Source organism: Cavia porcellus, unplaced genomic scaffold, assembly GCF_034190915.1.
Source record: "Cavia porcellus strain 051 isolate PalLab524CR breed Dunkin Hartley unplaced genomic scaffold, mCavPor4.1 scaffold_6, whole genome shotgun sequence".
NCBI classification, from domain to species: domain Eukaryota; kingdom Metazoa; phylum Chordata; class Mammalia; order Rodentia; family Caviidae; genus Cavia; species Cavia porcellus.
Genome location: NW_026947489.1, coordinates 40,959,818 through 40,982,600, shown reverse-complemented (window position 1 = coordinate 40,982,600; position 22,783 = coordinate 40,959,818). Strand labels below are relative to the sequence as shown.

The following is a 22,783-nucleotide window of genomic DNA, read 5'->3' as shown; positions in this document are numbered from 1 at the left end:
TCTGCTATGTTGGTAGGGTACTAACAGTTTGAGGAAGAAAAAAACACCTCCTTTCACAAGTGTTTACTTCCTGGGCTAAGAAACCGAGACATGTAAAGCAGGCCAAAGCTGGGAATACAGTGGGCTTAGAAGAAATCCATTCACAATTAGTTTTAGAAAGAAAAGTTGAACATCTTTCTGTAAAAGCATTCAACACAAGCATTATTATGCTCAGGAGACTGGGACAAACAGCTTCACCACGTGCTACTCTCTCTTTCAAGACATGGTCTTGCTGTGTAGTTCAGGCTGGCCTTGAACTTGCAGCAATCCTCCTGCCTCAGTCTTCCAAGTGCTGGCATTTCAGATGTGCACCATCATGCCCAGCTAAATGCTATACTTTCAAAGAACCCCAAATCTGTGAGAGGGTCAGTAGTGTGCCCAGTCCAAAGGAAAGCTGATTGCTGGAAGAAGCCAACCAAGACTCTCCTTGGATTCTCCAACCTCCTTTGCAGGTAAGAGAGATCATATGATCCAATCTGGCTAATGAGGGGGGATAGTGTACAGGAAATTGGTGGAAAATATTAGTTTTCCTTCTTGCCTGAAACATGGTTGTAATAGAGCTGCATATTTCAACAAGAAAAGGCTTAGAGAATCAAAGAAAACATGGCTAGACCTATCAAGTATACAAATAAGTCCCATGTTTATTTAAACTATTGTTTAGCTTTTTCTTATATCCCAAAACATTCCTAATATAAGCAGTTTTATTCTCAAGTCCATTGGCTTTACCTCGGATTTATGCTGGAGTACATTGTAAGGGAGAAGTGAGGCCCAAGGAATTCAGACCCATCTTAACAGCAAAGGGCTAACAGAAGTTTAGGGATAGGAAAGCCAAACTCATTCTTGAATCTACTCCTAGTATCAGTGTCTGAAGTTAAGAAATAAATTTCTATGTTTTATAGCTTGTTTCAAAATGGTCTCATAAACTTAACACAAAAAACACACTTTTCGGGGCTGGTGACATAGTTCAGAGGTAAATGTGACTGCCTGGTAGGTGCCAGGTCCTGAGTTTGATTCCAAGTACAAAAAAAAAAAAAAAAAAAAAAAAAAAGAAGGAAAAAATTACTAGTCAGGTGTGGTGGCACACCTGTAATCCCAGTACTTGGAAGGCTAAGGCAGGAGGGGGATCACTGCAAGTTTGAGGCCAGCCTGAGCTGCACAGTGAGATGCTATCTCAAAAAAAAAAAAAAAAAAAAAAAGACATTTTTTTTCCTTCTTCAAAAACCAGCTACAGCTGTGGGCACTGGGCAGCCATCTTAGCATCTAAGCTGAAGTCTCCCCTAGTGTCACCTCAAAGCTGAGAGCCAGTGAGGCTCCAACAATACTTCTTGCTTTATGCATAAAATCAAAACAGAAAGCATAGCAAGGTATGGAAGTAACCTGTAACCCCAGCACTCTGGGAGCAGGAAGATCACAAATGTGAGCACACCCTAGGCAACTTGACCAGATCCTGCCTCAAAAGAAGAAATTTAATACCCTGTGATACAGTTCCTTGAAAAGACCCGGGGTTCAATCCCCAGTTCCCCAGTACTGCAAAACAACCAACCAAACAAACCCAGAAAGGCTGTGTATACAGAACCTGTGAAAGAATGATCAAATGTATCTTTTTTTTGTACCAGTGATCAAACTTACAACCTCATGCTTGCCAGGCAGGTAGGTGCTTGTGCTGCTGAGGTAAATGATAAAATATAATAGCTGTATTTTTTAAGACAAGGTCTTGCTATGTAGCCTAGGCTGGCCTTGAACTTGTAGTGATGCTCTGACCTTAGCCTCCAATCCCTGGGATTACAGGTGGGCACCCTCACACCTGACTCAGCTGTATTTAAGAGCAGAAATCAGGACAAGCTTTTTTAGGCATTCAACCAGTGAGCTACATTCCTTGCTTTGGGACCAACTTTTGAAACTATACTTCCCATTAAACCACTGGCTTTGTTTGGTTTTTAAGTTTTGAGATGAGGTCTCGCTGTGTAACGTAAGCCGGCCTACAAGTTACCTTCCTCTGCGTTACCCTCTCTAGTGCTGAGATTTGTTTTGAAAAGAGCCAGGATCACATTATGTGGCCCAGGCCGGTCCCACCTCTTTAGCCCAAGTGATTCTTCTACCTCTGCCTAGTAGCTGGGACTATAGGTGGACACCACCTGGAAAATCAGTGCCCCACCCCCTTTTCAGTGTTGGGTACTCAGTGCCTCCCGCATACTAGGTTAACACTTTATCACAGAGCTACCAGCCCTCTTAAAAATTCTGAGACAGGGGCCTGGGGATTTAGCTTAGTGGCATAAGTGCCTGCCTTGCAAGCAGGCAGTCGTGACTTTGATCCTTGGTACTGATAAAAACGAAAAACAAAGACAAAAAAAAAAAAAAAATTCTGAGACAGTCTTGCCTTGTTGCCTAGGCTGGCCTCAAGCTTGCAGTCCTGACTCAGCCTCCTGAGCTGTTGGGATTACAGGCCTGTCCCAATGTGCCCAGCTAGATACATAGGTTTTGAGGATTAAAAGCTCCATAGATACTTATTACCCAGGGAATAGCAATATGCAGGATTGTTCTGTAAGACCAAGAACTTTGTCCTACTCTAAATGATCAAAAGTCACCATTGAGAGACTCACTGAAGTCTAAGTTCCAAAAAGCCTGGGGCTGGGCCTCTCTTATTCCTGAGGCATTCTTTCTTTCTTTTTTTGGTGTGTGTGTGTGTGTGTGTGTGTGTGTGTGTGTGTGTGAATCAAACTCAGGACCTTGTACTTGCCAAGCAGGTGCAGGTGCTCACTAAGCTATATTCCTAGCCCCTCCTGGGGCATTCTTAACAAAGAACATGCAGTCCATCTTGGAACTCTCATCTCTCAAATCTTGATGTTTTATTCTATGTACATTTCATCTATATCTAAGTCTGTCTGTGTGATTACTATTCCTTTATTTTTTTTAAATACTACCATGTGAACTTTATTTATTTATTTTGGTACCAGAGATCAAACTCATGACCTATCGCTTAGCCAGGCAGGAGCTTATGCCATTGAACTAAATCCTTTGCCACACTACTCCTATTTTTGAAAGGAAGGGCATTATCAGGATCTTATCCCTCAAAACTGCATGGTCTACGAGAGTTTTATTCCACTTAAAAGAAGTAAAAAGACAGGAGAGGAATAGGAGCATTTGACTGCTTGACTAAATAAATATTGGAATGCAGACTTACCTAAAAATTGTACAAGATCACAAAGACCAATGTGGTTGTTTTCTGAGAATTTGAATTTAGCTTCTAACTCTGCTGTATCTAATGACTAAAAACTAAGGATGAAATACTAACTCATTAAAGTTCTTAGTTTTCTGATAACAACAAAACAGGGCAGAACAAGGCAAAGTGGAGAACTCATTAGGTCTGATGTTTCCAGTCATGCCCAACTAATTTACAGAACAATCCCACAGAGCAGCAATTGGACTAAAAGGTTAGCAGAAAAAACTGAGGTGGGTTACACTAAGGCTGCCCAACACAATGGGTCGGCTCCGTTCCTCAGGTAACCTGGGTCCAGCCACTGTTCCCCACCCCCATAGCGCTTAACAAGAAAAGGAACAATGAGTTCCTGCTCAGCAACCTGTGAACTGTGGAAGGGAGAAGTTCAGGGCTGAGTGCTTTGTTCCAACATAGGGCACCATCCCCCAGTGAGGCTGGATAACACAGGATGGCTCCTGTGAGGTACAGAGCATGAGATGAAGGAGCATTTGCCCCTGCATGCATTTCATGTTCCTGGCTGCACTGGCTTGGAGGTCTCTGTGCCTGCACTAGTCTGGCCCATGGTATAAACAGGAGCTATCACAAATGTGACGGCTACCTTTCCCCCAATCTTTTGCTATTTTCTTTCTTTCAAAAAAGCCTTTCTTTGCACAAAACCAACTTCTCAAAATACTAAGTATCTAGAACTGCACTGTCCAATATACTAGCTATAGGTCACATGTGGCTGATTGAAATGAACAAAAAAATAACAAAATAGCCTATCTTTAATACCTTTATTTTCTTTCCAATCCATTTCTCTCTCTCCTTTGAATAGGGCTGCCTCTTTACCTTAATGCTCAAAGTGTACCTCAAACTATTAAGACAATCTGAATGTCCCCCTTCAGTTTTCTTCCTTCCTGACTTCTGCTGAAGCTGAGAACCACTAGAATTAATCCAGTCCTAACCTTTACCATGGACCAGAACTACCCATCTTCCTCATATCCCTCCAGCCAGTTACACATGGCTTCCTCTCCCACAGAGGACTTTCCTCTTATTTCTACATGTAACTCTTTAAGGCTGTGTGCTTCTTCAACTTAAACTATCTGCAACCCTTTTAGATTCCCACATCTCTTATGTCAACCTCTCCTCTTCAAGCTTTAAGATCTTATTTTCACCTAGATACCTGCCACTGTTGTCAGGCAGTTTCTCTCTCTTCTCAGCTCTCTAAAATAGGACCATGTGATTATCCTACATCTTGAGGCCATTTTCTTTCTTTCTTTCCTTTTTTTTTTTTTTTTTTTTTTTTTTTGTCTTTTTTTGAGACGGGGTCTTACTATGCAGTTTAGGCTGGCCTTGAGCTCACTTTTTGTAGCCCAGGCTGGTCTGGAACTCGCAACCATCCTCCCACCTCAGCCTCCCAAAGGCTGGGATTATAGGCGTAATCCACTACGTTACCATGCCCAGCTGAAGCCATTTTCAACCAGTCACCTTGACTTTTCCTCCTCACACATAGGGGCCCAGCACTTTAAAATGCCTATCTTCAGTGGTAGTTTCCTACTGACACTGTTCTGGTTCAGACCTTGATTACTGTCTTGTGGGAAACTGCAATAACTAACCCAGTATTTCCCAATGGGACATACACTGCTAGTACTACATATGCAAAGCTATGTGTACAGTCCACAGAACACTGAGACGTTAAAAACAATAAATAAATAAGTAAGTAAAAAAAGAGCTAAGGATGTGGCTCAATGGAAGAACATTTGCCCAACATGTGCAAGGTCCTGGGCTCAATCCCCAGCACTGCCAAAATAAACAAACAAAACAGCCATATACATTTTAATGTACAGTAAGAAAAACCTGCACTGTACAAGAAACTCTCAAAAAAAAAAAAAAAAAAAAAAACTGGAGAAAATAGTATTGTGGGCAGTAGCTAAACATGACAAATGCTAGTAAAAATGGATCGCCAATGACCAAAACTTGGGAGTCTAAAGTTTGTGTATCACTTTGCTAATTTGCCACCATTGCAATACAATCTTAGCTTAGCCACCAGATTCAAACTTATGTGGCATTTACATAACACATGTCAGTTTCCAAATTTTCAACAGCATCAATGTCACTTACAGAATCAAATTAAAGCCAATCAGCCTGATTTTAGTATATATCCTGTGCCCTCCTCCAAATCTGTCTTTATAGCCATTGTGTCCTTCCTATTCCCATCTATGGCTTTGTTAGTTTCTCTTTAACAGAATGCTAGTATCTACTGTCAACTCAATTCTGTTCATCAAAAATCCAATCTTTTGCTGGGTATGGTGGCACCCGTCTATAATCCCAACACTAAAGAAACTGAGGCAGAAGGACTGTACAAGTTCAAAAGCCTGACTTTGTGAGTTTGAGGATAGACTGGATTGTATGGTGAGACCCTGTTTCGAAAACCAAGTCAAAACAAAACCAATCTTCTGAAACCCAAAGAAAAGGAGGCAAGTTGATTTGTTTTCTTGTTTTCTGGCAGTATTGACTGAATCTAGTATCAAGGAAGTCACACATTCCAACCAAGTGTTTTCCCACTGTACTATATCCTCTAGTTATTTTATTTTGTGACAGACCTCACTAAGTTGCCCAGGCTAGCCTTGAATTTGAATTCTACTGCCTCATCTTCCCTTAGCTGGAAAGGAGGCCAAGTCCTAACATGTTTATTATTCACTTAGTGTCTTCTTCCATGAGTCTTAATCATTCATAATGATAATTAATCCCTCCTTAATCCAGGAGGGATTCTTTTCCTCCTGAACTACTACATGGTACATTATTTGTGGCACTCATCACACGAGATGTTTAGCTCCATACATGTTTTCTTACTAGACTCTGAGCAACCTGAAAGGATGGAGCCTCCCTCTTTATTTTTGTTCCCATGTTAACACTACATTTAGAAAATACTAATATAGTATATATCAGATAAATAAAATTAATCTGTACCTATGCAAAGACTATGTGGATGGAAGAAATAATATTGGTAGAATAATGTCAAATTTGATATAAGATTATTTGAGCAACTATTTCCAAGATGATATTATGTAATCTATTAACAGGTGATTTCTTACTGTTATGTTTTTTTTTTGTAGTTATGTATTATGTGTAACCTTACACTGCTTTGTTCTGTTTTGTGTTTTTCTCTTTTTCCTCTTAAATAAAAAAAAAAAAAAAATTTGATATAAGATTTAAAGTTTTAGATTAGGGAAAACTTCTATTTGGCTATATCTACTTCATAAAGGAAAAACAAGAATACTTGTATTAGTATAACTGGCAGCTATGCTATCCAGAAAGATCTTCACCATGTAAACTGAAATAGGAGTTTCTTTATTCCTTTTCATGGTACTAGGCATTGGATTCAGGGCCTTTGCACCTACCTATACCTCCAGCCCTTTTCTATTATTTGGGACAGAGTTTTTCATGAAGTTGCTAAATTGCCAGGCGGGGCTCAAACTTACAGACTCCCTGCCTGAGCTTCCCAGAATGCTAGGATTATAGGTGTGCAGCACCACGGGACCAGTTTGGAATACAAGTTTCCAGAATACTGTTATTTAATTTCAAAATATGAACCAGAAGCAATTTTACCAGTAGAAATTTCTGTATATCATAAATCATACCCCCATATGCAAATTATTTGAAATACGCAATATTGATTTAGTTTTTCCAGTAATTCACTCCTTGTCTTGTGTCCCACTAGCACATGCTAGCAGGCAAATGATGGAAGGCCCCAAATTTGTAAAAAAATGTTTAAAGAAGAAAATACAAAACTGCTAAAAATTCCACCCATTATGTTTTTCTGTGACATGGAATGATACAATTAGTCAATTTTAATAGTAATGGATTTGGGTCCACTCAGTGTTTTCAGAATGCATTATCTGAATAACTGGTAAAGGGTAAACAGGTATTGAGTCACGTCAGTGGTCTCTCAACCCGACTGTATCAAAGGAAGAGGACCTAAAGGGAGAATACTAGAATCCCTACTCCAGAGGACTCTACTAGTCTACCACTCTGAGACTCCAATGAGCCAAGCTTAACAAAAAATTTTTTTGGAGATACTTGGGACTGAACCCAGGGCCTTGAACAATGTAAACAGTTGTTCTAACACCAAGCTATATGCCCCCTGTCCAAGCCCCAGCCAAGTTTAAATGTCAAGAAAAAAACAGACACACGCAAAGTGGCTTTGATTATACATAAATCCGAGGAAGGGGTGCCTAGTATAGTTGTTCCCCATATCACACGCCCAAGGGTCCTTCTTAGGGACAGCAACAACTTTGTCAATGATACAAATGCAGGAATGGCATAAGGCTTCCAGCAGCTTAACATTTTAATGTGGGATGGGGGTAGAAAAGAACACATAAGTTGCTTTATGACCCCCCTCGTCCTAATGCCTTGGAGACCAGCCAGGCTGACCCAAATGGAATCCAGAGCAAGTGGGGCGTTGGGTTCCCCGAGGAAAAGGGCAGATCCAGAACAGAGCAGAAGCGGTGATAGTTATCTGTATGAAAAAGTAAGGATATTCTAGGTGAGAAGGACCAGCATCAATCTGGACAGCAATCTGGGACAAAGGAAGAGGAAAAAGAGGTGGTAGCAGGAATGATAAAAAAAAAGAGAGCCAGACACTGTAGCCTGCAACATTTGGCTTCTTTTTAGGGTTAGTTGGAAGAAGAGGTAGATTAGCATCAAGGATCAGTGAGATCCACAGCAAACAGATGAAGTCTCCAACAACTTTTTCTTGGTGCTGTTTACAATTTGGCTTGCTTCTGGGACACAGCCTTTATTCTCATCTTGGGTGTTTCCTCTGAACAGTACAAATCATATACAGCCAGGAGGCCTAAATTTTTTATGATATGTTAGGGCCCAAGTTGTATGGATTCTATCTTTATCTGTGTCTCTTCTTGAGAAACAAATTACATCAGTCACTATGTAAAGACTAAAAATGCAAAGTATAAAAATTTTATGTAGATCAGGGATCTACTACTCATCCAAAATTAAATGCCTCATCAGCTTTTGCCAAACAAGTAACCAGCACCAATGTTTTAAAAATAAGTGTAAAAATTCTAGTTTCCAAAGGACAAAACCAAAGCACGCTATGCATAGCCTGTAGCCCCACCCACCCACAAGCCAAGAGCCCAGCCCCACTGCTGTCAGATAGTTACATAGAGGTCATGTCATTGAGGGCGTGGTCCAGCTCCTCGCTAATGGCCTTGTACTTCAGTTTCTGGGCATAGAGCTCATCTGGGCAGGCACAGGAACCACAGGGAAGAAGGAGGAAGGGGGGTCAGAGTGAAAGGTATCAGAAGCAGATGAAGAGAGGGAATCATTAGAAATGAGGAAATGTGTGACCATGTGTCTAAAACACCAGAAAATGTCTATTCCAGCAGCCATGACTGGCCACGTTCAGATCAATGTACCCTAGGACCAAGTGTAATTTGTGATGCCTCTAATTAATTGCAGCAAGAGTTGAGAAACTAGGCATAGTCCTGTTACCAGAGGCACATACATGGATACCACTCTCACCCAGTTCCTACCAGTGGTAACAATTTAACGATAGAGAAAAGAGTAAGTGCACACCCATAGGACCCTTCCGTGTGTGTGACCACTACTGGTAGCCCCTTTGTGCTATAGGTTGCCTCTCTAAAATCTGTCAAGGAACGTCCTGCTATCAAGTGTACATGAAGGGAGCACATGTCAGAGCTCCCAAAGCAAAGATGTTTTTCCTCATCAAAGCAGAAGCAGGTGCCACACTGCAGGGACAGGAAGGATGCCCAGAGTACCTGCTACTGGTTAGCACTAGGCCATGGTAAGCCACAGCCCCTCTATGGAGAAGAGTGAGCAGGACTACTGAAAGTAGCCATGGGGTGACAACAGGCACCTCTGTTGCCTTCTGAAATCAAGGCTTCTATTTCAACAAACGAAAGACTTAGGACTAAACTGGATGTAAGCAGCCAGTCATTACCACTCTCCTCAAAGAGAAAAGGCAAATTCTAGAACTACTACTAGAAAATCTATTAAAATCCAACTCAAGGATTGCATCCACTTCGCCTGGCTATGGCACAACACAAGTGTCAAGTCACCCCCAACTCCCTTTGGTGACAGGGAAAAGGCTCCCAGTCCAGGGCAAGGTCCACCTCTGTGTACTTCTCCACTTCAGTCTACCAGGCTCCGTACCTTCCAAGTCATCAATTGTCTTTTCCAGTTTGGCTACAGATCTCTCGGCAAACTCAGCACGGGTCTCCGCCTGGGGGAACACAAAATCAGTCAGAATGAGGAAGATGAAGAGTCTCTCCTCCCCTTCCCACTTCTAGATCTCCAAAACCAATGCCAGCTAGCCTAAGTCCACAGAAATGCCTTCTATGCCTCTCAGTATTTTGGGTCCTTTTCCTCAGCTCACCTCCTTGAGTTTATCAGTAAGAATCTTTATCTCTTCCTCGTATTTGTCTTCTTTTTGAGAGTACTGTAAGAGAAGTAGAATAAAACTTTCAGAGTAGAAAATAGTCCCACAGACTATATACCCACCATACATTTATTCTTACATTGGATATCCTCTTGGATTTCATGTGCTGAGTGATCCAAAAGTAACACCAAGTCCTACATTTGCACAATAGGTCCTTGGATCCACCTATTTCTTTAGAGTCAGCATGTCCTCAGGATAGACTCCTCATAACATTTTTTTTTTTTAATAATTTTTTCCCCCTTTTTTCCGGTACCAGGGATCCAACTCACGACCGCCTGCTTGCAAGGCAGGTGCTTATGCCACTGAGCTAAATCCCCAGCCCCCCTCAGAACATTTTTTTTTTCCCTGTATTTTTACCGGTACCAGGGATCGAACTCAGGACCACACGTGTGCTTGCAAGGCAGGCGCTTATGCCGATGAGCTAAATCCTCAGCCCCTTTGTTGTTGTTTTTGAGACAGGTTCTCAATAGTAGTTCAGGTTGGCTTTGAACTTGCAGCAATTCTCCTGCCTCAGCCCTCCAAATGCTGGGACTGCTGGTGTGTGCCACCACACCTAGCTTCAGAACCTTTTTTTGTTTTTTGAAACAGCATCTCACTATGTAGTGCAGGCTGGCCTTGGACTCACTTATGTAGTCCAGACTGGCCTTGAACTCACAGCAACCCTCTTGCCTCAGCCCCCCAAGTGCTGGGATTACAGAACACACCACCCACACCCAGCTAGAACTTTTACTTTTAAAATAGACCTAGGACAACCTATTCAGGACCCCTCCTGTCTCTCAGGAGCTATTCCTATTCCCCAATTCCTATTGCCATTCCTTTTCTCCAATAAATTTTCCGACTCTTAAAAGTAAATAAACAAACAAACAAATAAAAAAATAAAATGAGATGAAATGGACTAAATGTTGATGTTACTATCATCAGCCCAAGGAGGCATTTTTCCCCTCCTCAGCTTAGTGAGCAGGGACAGTGACACCCCACATTCACAGCACTTAAACACTCTCCCGTGATGCCATAGAGAAACCATTCGTTCTGACTGCTCATTAGATCTCAGAGAAACAGATCTGTTGGCCCCTTCTGTTTGCTAGATGGTCTATTAGGGACCCTGGTAATTGCCTTTTAGCACGGCACTTTAGGCCCAAAGAGCATGACTCCAGGCACTTGAGACCACAAAGCTATTTTAACAAAGGCAATCAGAGTACATTCTCACTGGACTACAGGGAATGAGTGTCTCCAGTCATTTACCAAGGGCAGGGCTTGGCCCAGGCCCAAGCCTGTCACCTTCACAAACCAGCCCCTACCTTCTCCGCCTGAGCCTCAAGAGACTTGAGGTTGTTGGTGACATTCTTCAGCTCCTCCTCCAGCTCAGAACACTTACTGTGAACATTTTAAATACCGCAGGAGAGGAAAGGGGAAGAGGAAGAGAATAAAAAAAGGGAGAGAGACACACAGAGGTGAATTGAACCTGTATGTAGAGAGCTAGAAGGCACATTGGGGAAGAGAAGGCCCTAGGTAATCTGAGCAAGCATCAACCCTCCTCCCTCTACCAGGGAATATGTCATGAGCTAGATCTGGGCTTAGAATGTCTGGATGCTAATAAAGAAAGAGCACTTGAGAGGAAACCGCTCCCCAGAGTTAAGTCCTGACTGCTACCTGGGGCGGAGGAGAGAAGGAACGCTCAACCCAAACAAGCCCAAACCACCCAGGGGAAGAGGGAGAGACCCTGAGGAAAGGAAAGGAAGCAACTAGGAAGAAGACATGAAAGAGCAAGTAGTGGAAAAGAATGGAGCATTCCATGAAGAGATGAGAAAGCATTCAACAAGTCAACCAGTGGAGGGGAGGCAGCTGCAAAACAGACAAAACTGAACAAAACCAGACCACAATGTAACCTCCCTGTGGGTTAGGGTTAGTACCTTTTCTTCAGCAGCACTCAGACACTTCAGGTTCTGGTCCATCAGTCTGATCTGCTCATCCATCTCCCGGCAACGGCTGTTAGTGACAGTCACGGGGATGGCGCAGGCCAGGTTGTGGGGAGGGAGAAAGGTCAAAAAGGAACACAGCAAGGAAACAAGCAGCAAAATGGGGAAAAAAATCTTTTAAATGGTAAGAAAACACCATCATGGTCATGGGATGTCATGTCTGGGGCGAAGGGGGATAGAAGTGAAGCACAAATGAGTATGCATTAGCGCTCACTTTGTTACACAAGGCCAGGTCAGGGAGCAGTTAAGGTCTGCTCTTCCCTAAAGTTCCCCAGCAGACTGGCAACGTGGTAAACACTGACCAGATCTCAAGTCAGTAAAGGCACTTCCATGTCTCAAGGAGAACAGGACCCAGTAGGGTCTTTCTAGAGACCTGTTCACCATCTCTTCAGTTTCATATTCCCTCATTTGTAAACTTTCCCAAGAGGAAATAGCAAGCCTCTTTAGTCATCTGTTCCTAGTTAAGAAAAAAGGCCAAAGTCATTATTAAAGCCCCGAAGAAGCCTTATGGATGACACCCACCCCTAGGCCCTGTTTAACAAAGCTGAAGGAATGCTAATTTGTTCATATTAGTGAATAAAGCTGAAGGAAAAGGACAGAAAAGTTCGACAAGATTTGGGAAGCAAAATACTCACGACTCTGCCAGTTCAGCTCGTTCCTCTGTGCGTTCCAAATCTCCTTCAATAATCACCAACTTACGAGCCACCTATAGAAAAAGATCAGGTTCAGCTCAGACAAATAAAGTATTCCCCCCATGACGCTGAGGCCTGACGTCACTGATGACAGGACAAACACAAGAGGCTTACTTACCTCTTCATACTTCCTATCTGCCTCTTCTGCAATGTGTTTAGCTTCTTTAAGTTGGATTTCCTGGAGTTCCATCTTTTCTTCATCTTTTAGGGCCCGGTTTTCAATAACCTTCATACCTCTGCCAGAAACAGGATGAACCCAGCACAGATACTCTGAGGAGTCTGTCATCAGCTTCACTCCAATAGACTCAAAACTGCACTTCTGAAAGCCCATTCCTGTTTGCCACTCAAATGGAAATTCCACAATCTCACTCACAAGGTTTTTCTACTAAAAATAACCTATGCTTACTAAGACAGTAAATAAATATTTAAGTGTATTGTCTAAGAGTATAAAGTTAAAACTAAGTCTCTCTCCCCATTTCTAGTCCTGCCCATCAGATACAATCTTTTAATATTCTTTCTAAAAATGTCTTATGTAGCTATATGCAAAATGGCTGTTTTCCTTACTTTCTATAATTTTGACTCTACTCTGCAAGTAGTATACACATAGCTATCTCACTCATTTGCACAACTGCCCTGTGCTAACAGAGCTCTAGTGAGGCTTTTTTTGAGACAGGGTCTTGCTATGCAGTTCAGGCTGGCCTTAAACTCGTGGGATCCTCATGGCTCAACCTTCCAAGTGCTGGGATCACAGACACATGCCACTGTGCCTGGCTCTGGCAGGAGATTTCTAATTGTGAAAAGCCAAGTTCAAGATGTTATTAGGGGCTGCGGATTTAGCTCAGCGGCTAAACACCTGCCTTGCAAGCAGGCAGTCGTGAGTTCAATACCCGGTACCGATAAAAATGAAAAAGACACACACACAAACACAAAAAGGATGTTATGATCTCTGTTTTGGTTTACCTCACATGTGATAAGAAACTAATTAGCAATTTTCACAAAGATAAGCTGTGATTTGTTTCTCACCCCTAGTCACATATTAAAATTGCTGGAAAGAGCTGGGGATACAGCTCAGTGGCACAAGCAGCTGCCTGGCAAGCACAAGGTCCTGAGTTCGATTCCCAGCACCCCCCCAAAAAAAAAATACAGAGGGTTTTTAAAACAACAGTGCCTGGACTCCTCTTGCAATTATTCTAATTGCACATGGTGGGGACAGGGGATCCAAGATATCATCCTCCCTCACCTCCTTGGTTCTAACAGTACAGCACACAGAACTGAGAGGAGGTGTATCACTGGGCCCTACCCTGACATTTGGGATTCAGTGAGTCAGAATGTTTATAATTTAGTGGGTCTAAGGTAGAAGTGAGAATTTGAATTTCCAGCCCATTCCCAGGTGTTGCTGATACTTTTGGAATGGGCCCTGACTTTGAGAATCTGTTTCGAGGGATTAACCTCACAAATGGACGCATATGCTTCACAAAATAGAAGCCAGACTGTCGAGGCATTATAAGGAATATCAGATCAATTTACAGAGAAATAGCAATGACAAATGAGATCTCAGGGCTGGGAATTTAAATTTAGCTCAGTGTTCTAAGCGCCTGCCTGGCAAGCATGAGGTTGTAAATTCAATCCTTGATACAAAAAAAACAAAAGTTACAGACAAATGGTGTCTCAAAGTTCAAGTAACCATACTCAATCTCTTTCTCTGAGGAGAGAGAATAGGCAAACAGAAGGAAAAGATCCTGTAATATAGAGGTCATTATTTTAAAAAACAGATCTGGGGCTGGGAGTACAACCCAGTGGCAGAATATGTGCTTGTATAGTATGTCTGACGTCCTGGTCCAATCCCTAGCAACAAGCAGCAACAAAATAGAGAGGGAACAGGGAGGGAAGGCAAATCTTGGTCAGAACCTTTTTTTAAAATAGTACTGGGGATTAAACTCAGAACCTTGCTAAGCAAGCACTCTATCACAGAGCTGCGTCCTCAGTTCACGAACTTTTTTTTTTTAAAGTATCAAGTTTTACCTTTATTAAAGACATGAAAAGAAATGAAACATGCTTGTAGAGCAAGTTCAGGCCAACTAAAAGGAAAAGAAATAGACTCTGCTGGGTGAGCGTGGACCACTATGAAAAGAGTATACAGTAGCCTGAACTTCTTTTGAAGTCCACGTGCCCACATGCCTGTAATCCCAGCTACTAGGGATGCTGAGGCAGGAGGATGGAAAATTTGAGGTCAACCTGTGCAACTTAGCAAGATTGTATCTCAAAAAATAAGAGGCGGGGCTGGGGATTTAGCTCAGCGGCATAAGCGCCTGCCTTGCAAGCAGGCAGTCGTGAGTTCGATCCCTGGTACCAATAAAAACGAAAAATAAATAAATAAATAAATAAATAAATAAATAAAAAGAGGTTAGGGTGTAGCTCAGTGCTAGAAAGGTTTCCTAGCTTTCACAAGACCACAGATTCAAACCCAGAACCAGGAATAAAAGACACCTCACTCTTTCAAGCTCCCCTACAGACCTCTCACTCTCATCCGCAGCTTTCTCAGCTTCTTCCAGCTTTTGCAGGGCAGTGGCCAGGCGCTCCTGTGCCCGGTCCAGCTCCTCTTCAACCAGCTGGATCCTGCGGTTCAGGGAGGCCACCTCTGCCTCAGCCTGCATTTGAATGAAAGAATGGAAGGAGAAAAAAAAAAAAAAAAAAAAAAAAAAGGTAGAAGCATGTTGAAAAGGACTAGTTATGACACTAAGAATGGGAATGACTACAGAAGTCAGAATCTAGTATGGCAAAACCTGCCTTAGCTTAGATACACCAGGATTGAGCAAATGTAATTTTACATATGTGTTAACAAATTCTCTTATGTTCCACAGGAAGAGTCTTTTAAAACTCAGTGTCTTGTCCAAACCGTGACAGTGCAATGCCCTTCTGGACTCAGCTCAAATTCCTGAACACACCAGGGTCACAGAAGACAGCTGAAGAAGGGCTTGCTCTACCTGAAACTGTGTCTCATGCTCAGCAACTTTCTTATAAATGTCTCATAAAGTGGAAAAATAAATAAGCAAGTCTTCTTAAAGAGTTATGTTGTGAACTAGCAGTTTGCTAATTAACTCAAGTTGTTGACCTCCAAATCATGTTCCCTAACTACATTAAAGAGATAACTAGCCAAGGGAAATATCTTCTAGGAGGGATTTCCAGATTGGAAAGCAAAAGAATGAAACACAGGGTTACACCTGTACACTACTCCTGTCTGCATATTCTCATGCTCCCTTGGGGCAGTGAGAAAACTTTATTCTCACTAAAATTATGTTTTGATGACATTACAACAGAGAAAGATTTTGAGAAAGGGAGAGAGACAGGGAGGGAAAATGCTTCCACCATTCCCGCTCCACCTTCTAGATTTCTGAACTGTCTCGTCTCTACATCTCAAGTCTCCCTCTTAGCTTCACCCTCCAGTACAGCTCATGCCAGCTTTTTCCCTGGCCTTCATTCTACAACGAGATAGAAGCTGGAGTCTGTGTGAACTGGCTATGGAATGAGAAAGAAGAAATGCAGAAGGCAGTTTGCATGTGGCAAAAAAAGCTTCCTTCCTATGACTACCTTAACCACGTAAGAATTTAATCTGCCCAGCACACTACCCAGTTCAGATGCTTATCCGAGTGCCTGGTAAACACGATCTCTCTTCTGCAGCCCAGACTGTGCCTGAATTCCATTACCCTGATTTCCTAGCAGACAGGGGGGACTGCAGTTATAGAAATCTGGGCCATCAGACTTATGGAGAGGGATACAGCTCAAAAGACTCGTAATAATTATCAGTCTTCGAACAAAAATTTCCACATATACAGAAGGTTCAAGGAACTGGAAAAAGGAGCAGGGAGTTGGACCTATAATTTAACCTCTAGACTATAAGAAAAGAAAATTCAAGCAGTCTACAGAACCTGGAATTACTAAGAAACAATGTGTCCCTAACTACTTAAAACATCAAAATATTCACAAAGACAAGTATTCTCTGCTTCTGTCTCTTCCAGGAAAACAGATGTCCCCTAGAAAAACACAGATTTCTCATAAATTCAACAAGGCCAGTCAGTCAAGAGCAAGGCAAGTTATCAGGAACTCTGAAACACTGGCAAGTATGGTACAATGATTTACCCTCTATCAGATGCTAAAACGTAGAGATGAAAAATGGAACTAAATTTGGAGGAAGCGCATGAAATGTAAGTCTCCATCCAGCTCAGCAGTTACCCAAACTGAAGATGATAACAGACTCTGGGGGTGAGGGTGCAGTTCCCATGACAACAAGCAGACTAGGCAGTTTCTCCCACAATCCGGCATTTACAATAGAATTCTTTACAAAGCTGAAAAAGGAGGAGGACAGCAAGAGCATGAACACAAGAACAAGTTCCAACCAAAAGCAGAGTCCAAGATGAGACCCTCTAAAAAAGCTTCAGAGAATAGGGTGGGGATATCTATCCTTGAACACAGCTGCTTTTGATTTGTTTGTTTCTCCCGTACAAAGTCAACTGTCTTTATAAAGAAACAAGTCTGCAGAATCAAAACCTGATACTTTGTTAAAGGAGTAAGGAAGACAACCCTACTTTTAACTCCACCCAAGGTCTGTCTACCCCTTGTGAGTCAGCAATGAAATACCAATCCAGGAGAGATCCAACAAGCTACCTGTGCACACCAGACCCGCTCCTGGGGCTCCTGCAATCACTTCAGGTTTTAGCATGCCTGCCTAGATGTGATTTTGAAGATTTTATTTTATTTTTTGTACCAGGAACCAAACTAGATGTGGTTTTAGCCCTTCAGCCTGCTCCCCTCTACCCAGCCTGGACAGTCTGATGTCCTTTCCTTCAGGTAATAATAGGATTCTCTGCTGCTTAGGAGGTGAAGATCTTGGGCGAGGTGGTGGTGGTGGAAGGCAGCAGCATTGTGGTCAATTAGAAGATGGCTGATAGCCTCGGCTGTGAGTTTGCTTTAAATGCTACCATCTTCCATGCAAAGACAGTCCCAAGTCCTGCACCATAGCTCTCACTGTGAGATGCTAACAGGGTGCTGGTACTCAAAGGCAGAACAAGGCCAAGGACAGAAGGGGATTAGCTTAAATCTGGCACTCAGCCATGCCGGGGGTTTCTTTTTAGATAGATAAAACAGACAGATGGAATTCCAAAGGAAGAAAGTATACTACAAATTAGCCTTGAGCTCAGAGTGCCCTGCTGGAGTTGACTGTATTCACAAATCTACCTACCTAGGGAGCTAGACATCGTGTTCTTAGGGAATTTTAAGTTTCACCAGGTGGCAAGTTGTAAGAGAGCAGAGTAATCACCCTGCCCAGGGTAAACAAAGGTGGGGCCTAGAAGGTGGCACTGGAGCAAAGGGCTGTTTGCCTCTCCCCTGTGAGCCTTGTGCTCCAACATGGGGTGGGGGAGGATGAGGACAAGAGAGAGCCACACCACAGGTACTCCCACCTCAGAGTCCAGGAATAGGGGATTAAAGCCAAAACTGCTATTCAAAGCCACTCACCCTCAACAGTTCTCATAAGCTTTTATTTATTTGTTTTATTCTGCGAAGCTTTTAGACCAGAGCAAAAGAAAAAGGAAAAATACCAGGGAAGTTAGAAAGAGGTATGGTGAGGGGAAGGGGTTAAGGTAAACTGTACATTTAAGAATAGTTACAAACCCAGGCATAGCGGTGCACTCTTGTAATTCCAGCACTCTGGGAGGCTGAAGCAAGATTTCGAATTCCAGCCCAGCCTGAACAACTAAATGAGATTCTACATCAAAATAAAAGGGCTAGGATGTAGTTCAGTTTACTACACTGAGTTTACTCTCTAGTACCACAAAAAAAGTTACAACAGTTAGCTCAGCTTGGTAGCGCATGCACACAGTCCCAGGCTAAGGTAGGAGCTCACTGGAGTCCTGGAGTTCAAGCCAGACCTAGATCCCATCTCCCACCAACAGGAATAGGAAAATGTTACAATGGTATGTTTTAAGTTATGAATATTTTTATCACCAACACCAAAAAACAATTAAGAAAAGACTGCATTAAATTTTACAGTCACAGTATGGTGGTACACATCTATGATGCCAGCACTTAGAAGGTGGAGGCAGGTGAATTGCTTGTAAGTTCCAGGCCAGCCTAAGCTACATAGTGAGTTCAAGTTCTTGCTATGAACAACATAGCAAGATCTTGTCTCAAAGGAAAAAAAAAGTCAACGTCCTGAATGTCCCCATGTCCACGCCATGAGCAGAAAAGAACAACTAATTTCAGAACTTCAGTATTTCAGCTTTGGTCTTCTCCAGCGTTGCAACAAGAGCAGCTTGGATGCTCACGCAAAGGAATCTAAAAAACTAAGAATTAACAGTCCTACTAACAGCATAATATGGGATCAGTCTTGTGCTTCCAGATCTAGAGGAAGGAGCCAACAAAACCCACATTCCAGAAAGCCCTAAGAGAAAAACAGGTCTACAGAGCAGCCCTTCCCTTCCTACACAGCTGTCTTCTTCTCAATAAGGGTTCAAAGTTCATTAGAGCAAAAAGTCAAAAGATCAGGCTGTCAAGCTAAAGACAGAAGATACTGGTTTCACCAAAATTTATCATTCTACTTCCCCTTCTGAGGACTTCCTCATTAGACCTCAGCTCAATAAACAAATTTGGTAGGCTTTGAGGGAAGGAAATAGCTTGAAAAACACGTGAAACTGCTTGTTCTTTCACCCTATCACCCCAGAGTCACCAAAGGTAGGAAAAACCAAGGCAAGAGTTCCTACAAGGAAAGCTACCAAATTCCAGGATGGATGCACAGGTCATCTACCCTAGAACTATTGCTACCGAGCCCATATTTAAATGTGCAGCCTAAGATTCTGCAGCTCAACACAACCAGTTCCTTCTGCAACATCCTATCTTCCCCTTTGAGGCTATCTGGTTTCCAGAACAAAGAAGATGAGAAAATGTCACTAATTATAAAAAGTCTCATTTGAACTAATGATCATAAGTTGCTAGCATACCGAACAGAGGAAAACACCCAGAATATAATGACCCAGCCAAGCGTGGGGCTGTACACCCATGTCTCTGCACTAGGAAGCTGAGGTGGGAGTACACAAGCTTGAGGCCAGTGTGGGCTATACAGAGGATCTGTCTTAAAAGCCACTGAGTAAGTCAATATACTCCAACATCTCTGTGCCCAGTTATAAAAATAAGTGCTCTAACAAAGAGTGAGGATTAACCTGGAGGAGAGCTGTACCTTTCCCATCCTTTTCTGAACTCCACTCCCCATCCACTAAAAACATTCCCATTCACTCTTCCAGAGGATGGACAAAAAGAAAAAAGTAAAAGTAAAAATACTTACCAAGAGAAAAAAAAAAAAAAAAGAACACCAATGAACCTTAAAATTTCTGTTATCAAGTATTCAAATATGAGCAATGGTTAGTCTTAAAATCCTCCAAAACCCAAAGCCTCAACTCAGGAGATCAACTACTTCTAAACAATAAGTGGTTTCAAGAAATCTAAGAATCACCATTCATTCCACCACGTGAATACAGATCTTTAAAAATATATACATTATACTATGTAATTGGGAAAGTAGCAAAAGAACATCACTAGATTCAAGTAGAACTCTATATTCTGTTTCTGCCAACACCAAGTTGCCCAGGTCAATTAAAAACCTTAAGATTGCCTGGCACTACATCTGATTCTCGGCAGTACACTCTCTTATCAACTCTCAACGAGTTCAGCTTGCACTGATCACACTTCAGCAACAAAGGTATCCATGTAGCATAAGTTCCTGCCTTCCAAGTCATCATAGGCAAGGCCAGGCAAGTTAAATCTGCTCTTACATTTGCACTAATATAGGGAGGGCAGTACCATGTCTCCCCTCCCGCTTCACGTCGCTAGTTCAGGTGCAACAGTTACAAGAAATCTCCCTAAGAGGAAAGGGCCCCTGGCCTAAGGATAGCAGGCGGTACTGTGGCCTCAAGCTCCACCAAGGAGGGAGGGCACCGCGCTTCCTCTCGGCCGACTGCTGCCTCATTTCCTGAGGTGGAGGAGGGAGCGGAAAAAGCTGCCAGCGGGCCAAGCTGGGGGGCTTTCCGGCGGCTCCCATCCTGCAACCCTTGGCCTCTCAAAGGAGGTTAGGGTCCCTGCCCCGCCCAGACCAGAGGAGCACCCACTATAAACGTTCACCCTTCGGGCCGGAAACCTCACGCCACAGCAAAGCCTCCACCCTTCACGGGGCTATGGGGGAGGGAGCGGCGCTGAGCCCCTCCCCCGGCCGCGCCCGGCTCCGAGGGACTGAATGAATGAGCTGGAGAAAAATCCTTCCTCCCGGCCCAGGAGGCTCAGTTCCTTCAGAGGTCAAGCCTGCTAGTTAGAGCACCCGGTCCCTCTCTCGCTCGCTGAGAATTGAGCACCACCCATCCTCAGAGTTGCAACTTTGTGTCTGGCCCTTCTAGCTCCACAGCAAAAGGGACCCTGTTCCAAGTGCTAGTGGCTTTCTCATGCGTCTAGCCCTCTCTTTACCTGTTCCCGAGCCCGCCTTTCTCCCTCCACTTCTCGCTGGAGGCGTTCGGCCCTCTCCTCTGCATCGTCGGCCTGCTGCTGAAGAACCTGGATCTTGCGCTTCACCGCCTCGATGGTGGTGATCCCGGCCATAGTGCCCACCCAGCAGCCTCTCAGTCTTGATCCCTGCTTTCTCGGATCGGCGCTGCAGCCTCTCTCGCCCCTACTTCCGCCTGCTCCGCCCTGAAATACCGGAACTCACCCACCCGCCCGGAAGTGACGTCGCCGTGCCCGCCTACTGCCAGGCAGGCGGGAAGAAGAGTCCGCCGGGCGCTGACCACTGAGTGCTGGGCACAGGGCGCGGCCCCACAGTTCCTCTAGGCGACTGCTCCCGGCCGGCTTTTCCTTGGGCCAGTAAAGGAGGGTGGAGTTGAGAAAACGGACAGCTACCATGGTAACTGGGTGGCGCTTCAAGGTCTGGGTTGTTGGGCCAGGCAGGTTGCGCACAATGGCTGGCCCACTTTCAAGTATAGTGCTACCCATTACGTTCTCGCAGTTGACCCTGTCTTCCCGGCACCACTTACCCTCTAGGCCGAGCATCCTGTATCCTCTTCACTGTAAACATCTTACAAGCCTCAGCTTTCACACATCGCGCCACAGACTCCAAAACTTTTAAGAAAAGCCAAAAAGACTTTTTTGGGGACTCGTCTTTCAAAGACCCGCACTCCAGTTTCCTTCCAAAATCTGCTCAGGTAGTCAACCAAGGGAGCTACTGCGGTGGAAGAAATAGGCAAGTTGGCCAAGTTCTCATTTTACTTAGTATCGGTTAACTTAAGCGTTCTGTTTAGAACACCAATTTTTGCTGGTGTCCCTCCCACACACACACTGGTGCTGATTGAACCCTGGGGTACCCCACCACTAAGCTACATTCCCAGCCCTTAAAATTTTACTTTGAAACAGAATTTTGGGCTGGGGATTTAGCTCAACAGTGTAAGTGCTTGCCTGGCAAACGTGAGGTCTTGAGTTCAATCCCCAGTACCCACCCCCCCAAAAAAAGGGATAAACGAGACAGAGTCATGCTAAATTGCCCAGGCTGAACTTGAACTTCTGATCCAACTGCCACAGTTTTCTCCATACCTGGGATTACAGACGTGCACTGCCAATTTTGAGAGTCAGTAAGCCCCATAAATCAACCTGCCAGCCCCTTCAAACCTTAGAATGATTCAGAGCTGGTTAATATCACTTACAGCTAAAGATGATGGCACATACCTGTAATCCCAGCATTTGGGGGGCTGAGGCAGGAAGATCCCTGTGAGTTCGACGCCAGCCCAAACTACTTAGTGAGAGCCTGTCTCAACAAAACACAAGGGCCAGGGATATAGTTCAGCAGCACAAACGCCTGCCTGGCAAGCGTGAGGTCATGAATTTGATCCTTGGTACCACAAAACAAACAAAGCACAACAAACCACTTAAATTCCATTTCTGGATGAGTAAATTGCCCGAATTCTATCAGGAAAGGAGTCCCTATTAGAGATTCTTATTACCAGATCCTTTGTGATAAGAGTACTTGGAAAACTACTGTGAGATTGGGAGCTGGGGATTTAGCTCAGTGGCATAAGCATCTGCCTTGCAAGCAGGCAGTTGTGAGTTTGATCCCTGGTGCTGATAAAAAGGAAAGAAACAAAAAGGAAAAAAAAAAAAAAAAACTACTGTGGAATTGAGCCTCCATCCAGTGTTATGATTTTCACTGATTTCACTGCTACTTGTGCCCCTGGAAATCCCAAGGAACTATTTATGAGTTAGAAACTGTTCCTACAGGTATATCATACAGGATTTCTGGAAGCACAATGGTAAGAGACCTGAAATTTCTACTTTCCATCTACTTTTCTGTAATCTTTACACCTCAGTAAAAAAGATGTTT

The 22,783-nt window shown here is 43.4% G+C and overlaps 1 protein-coding gene across 17 annotated transcripts in view; it reads right to left on the bottom strand.

Annotated features, from left to right (window-relative positions):
• The window catches only part of Tpm3 (tropomyosin 3), a 32,318-nt gene that overhangs the window by 3,094 nt on the left and 6,441 nt on the right, over positions 1-22,783 (bottom strand). For 2 of the 17 annotated variants that reach the window (XM_063250483.1, XM_023567550.2), the window contains exons 3-9: positions 14,896-15,029; positions 12,500-12,617; positions 12,325-12,395; positions 11,012-11,087; positions 9,651-9,713; positions 9,428-9,497; positions 8,416-8,494 (exon numbers count right to left, since the gene is read on the bottom strand). In XM_063250483.1, the coding sequence (XP_063106553.1) occupies positions 8,416-8,494; positions 9,428-9,497; positions 9,651-9,713; positions 11,012-11,087; positions 12,325-12,395; positions 12,500-12,617; positions 14,896-15,029 (611 nt within the window). Of the gene's footprint in view, positions 1-7,559; positions 7,755-8,411; positions 8,495-9,427; positions 9,498-9,650; positions 9,714-11,011; positions 11,088-11,623; positions 11,700-12,324; positions 12,396-12,499; positions 12,618-14,895; positions 15,030-20,883; positions 21,115-22,783 lie in introns of those variants that run through there. The other 15 variants (XM_063250485.1, XM_003475566.4, XM_005006123.4 and 12 more) reach the window with 13 other exon arrangements.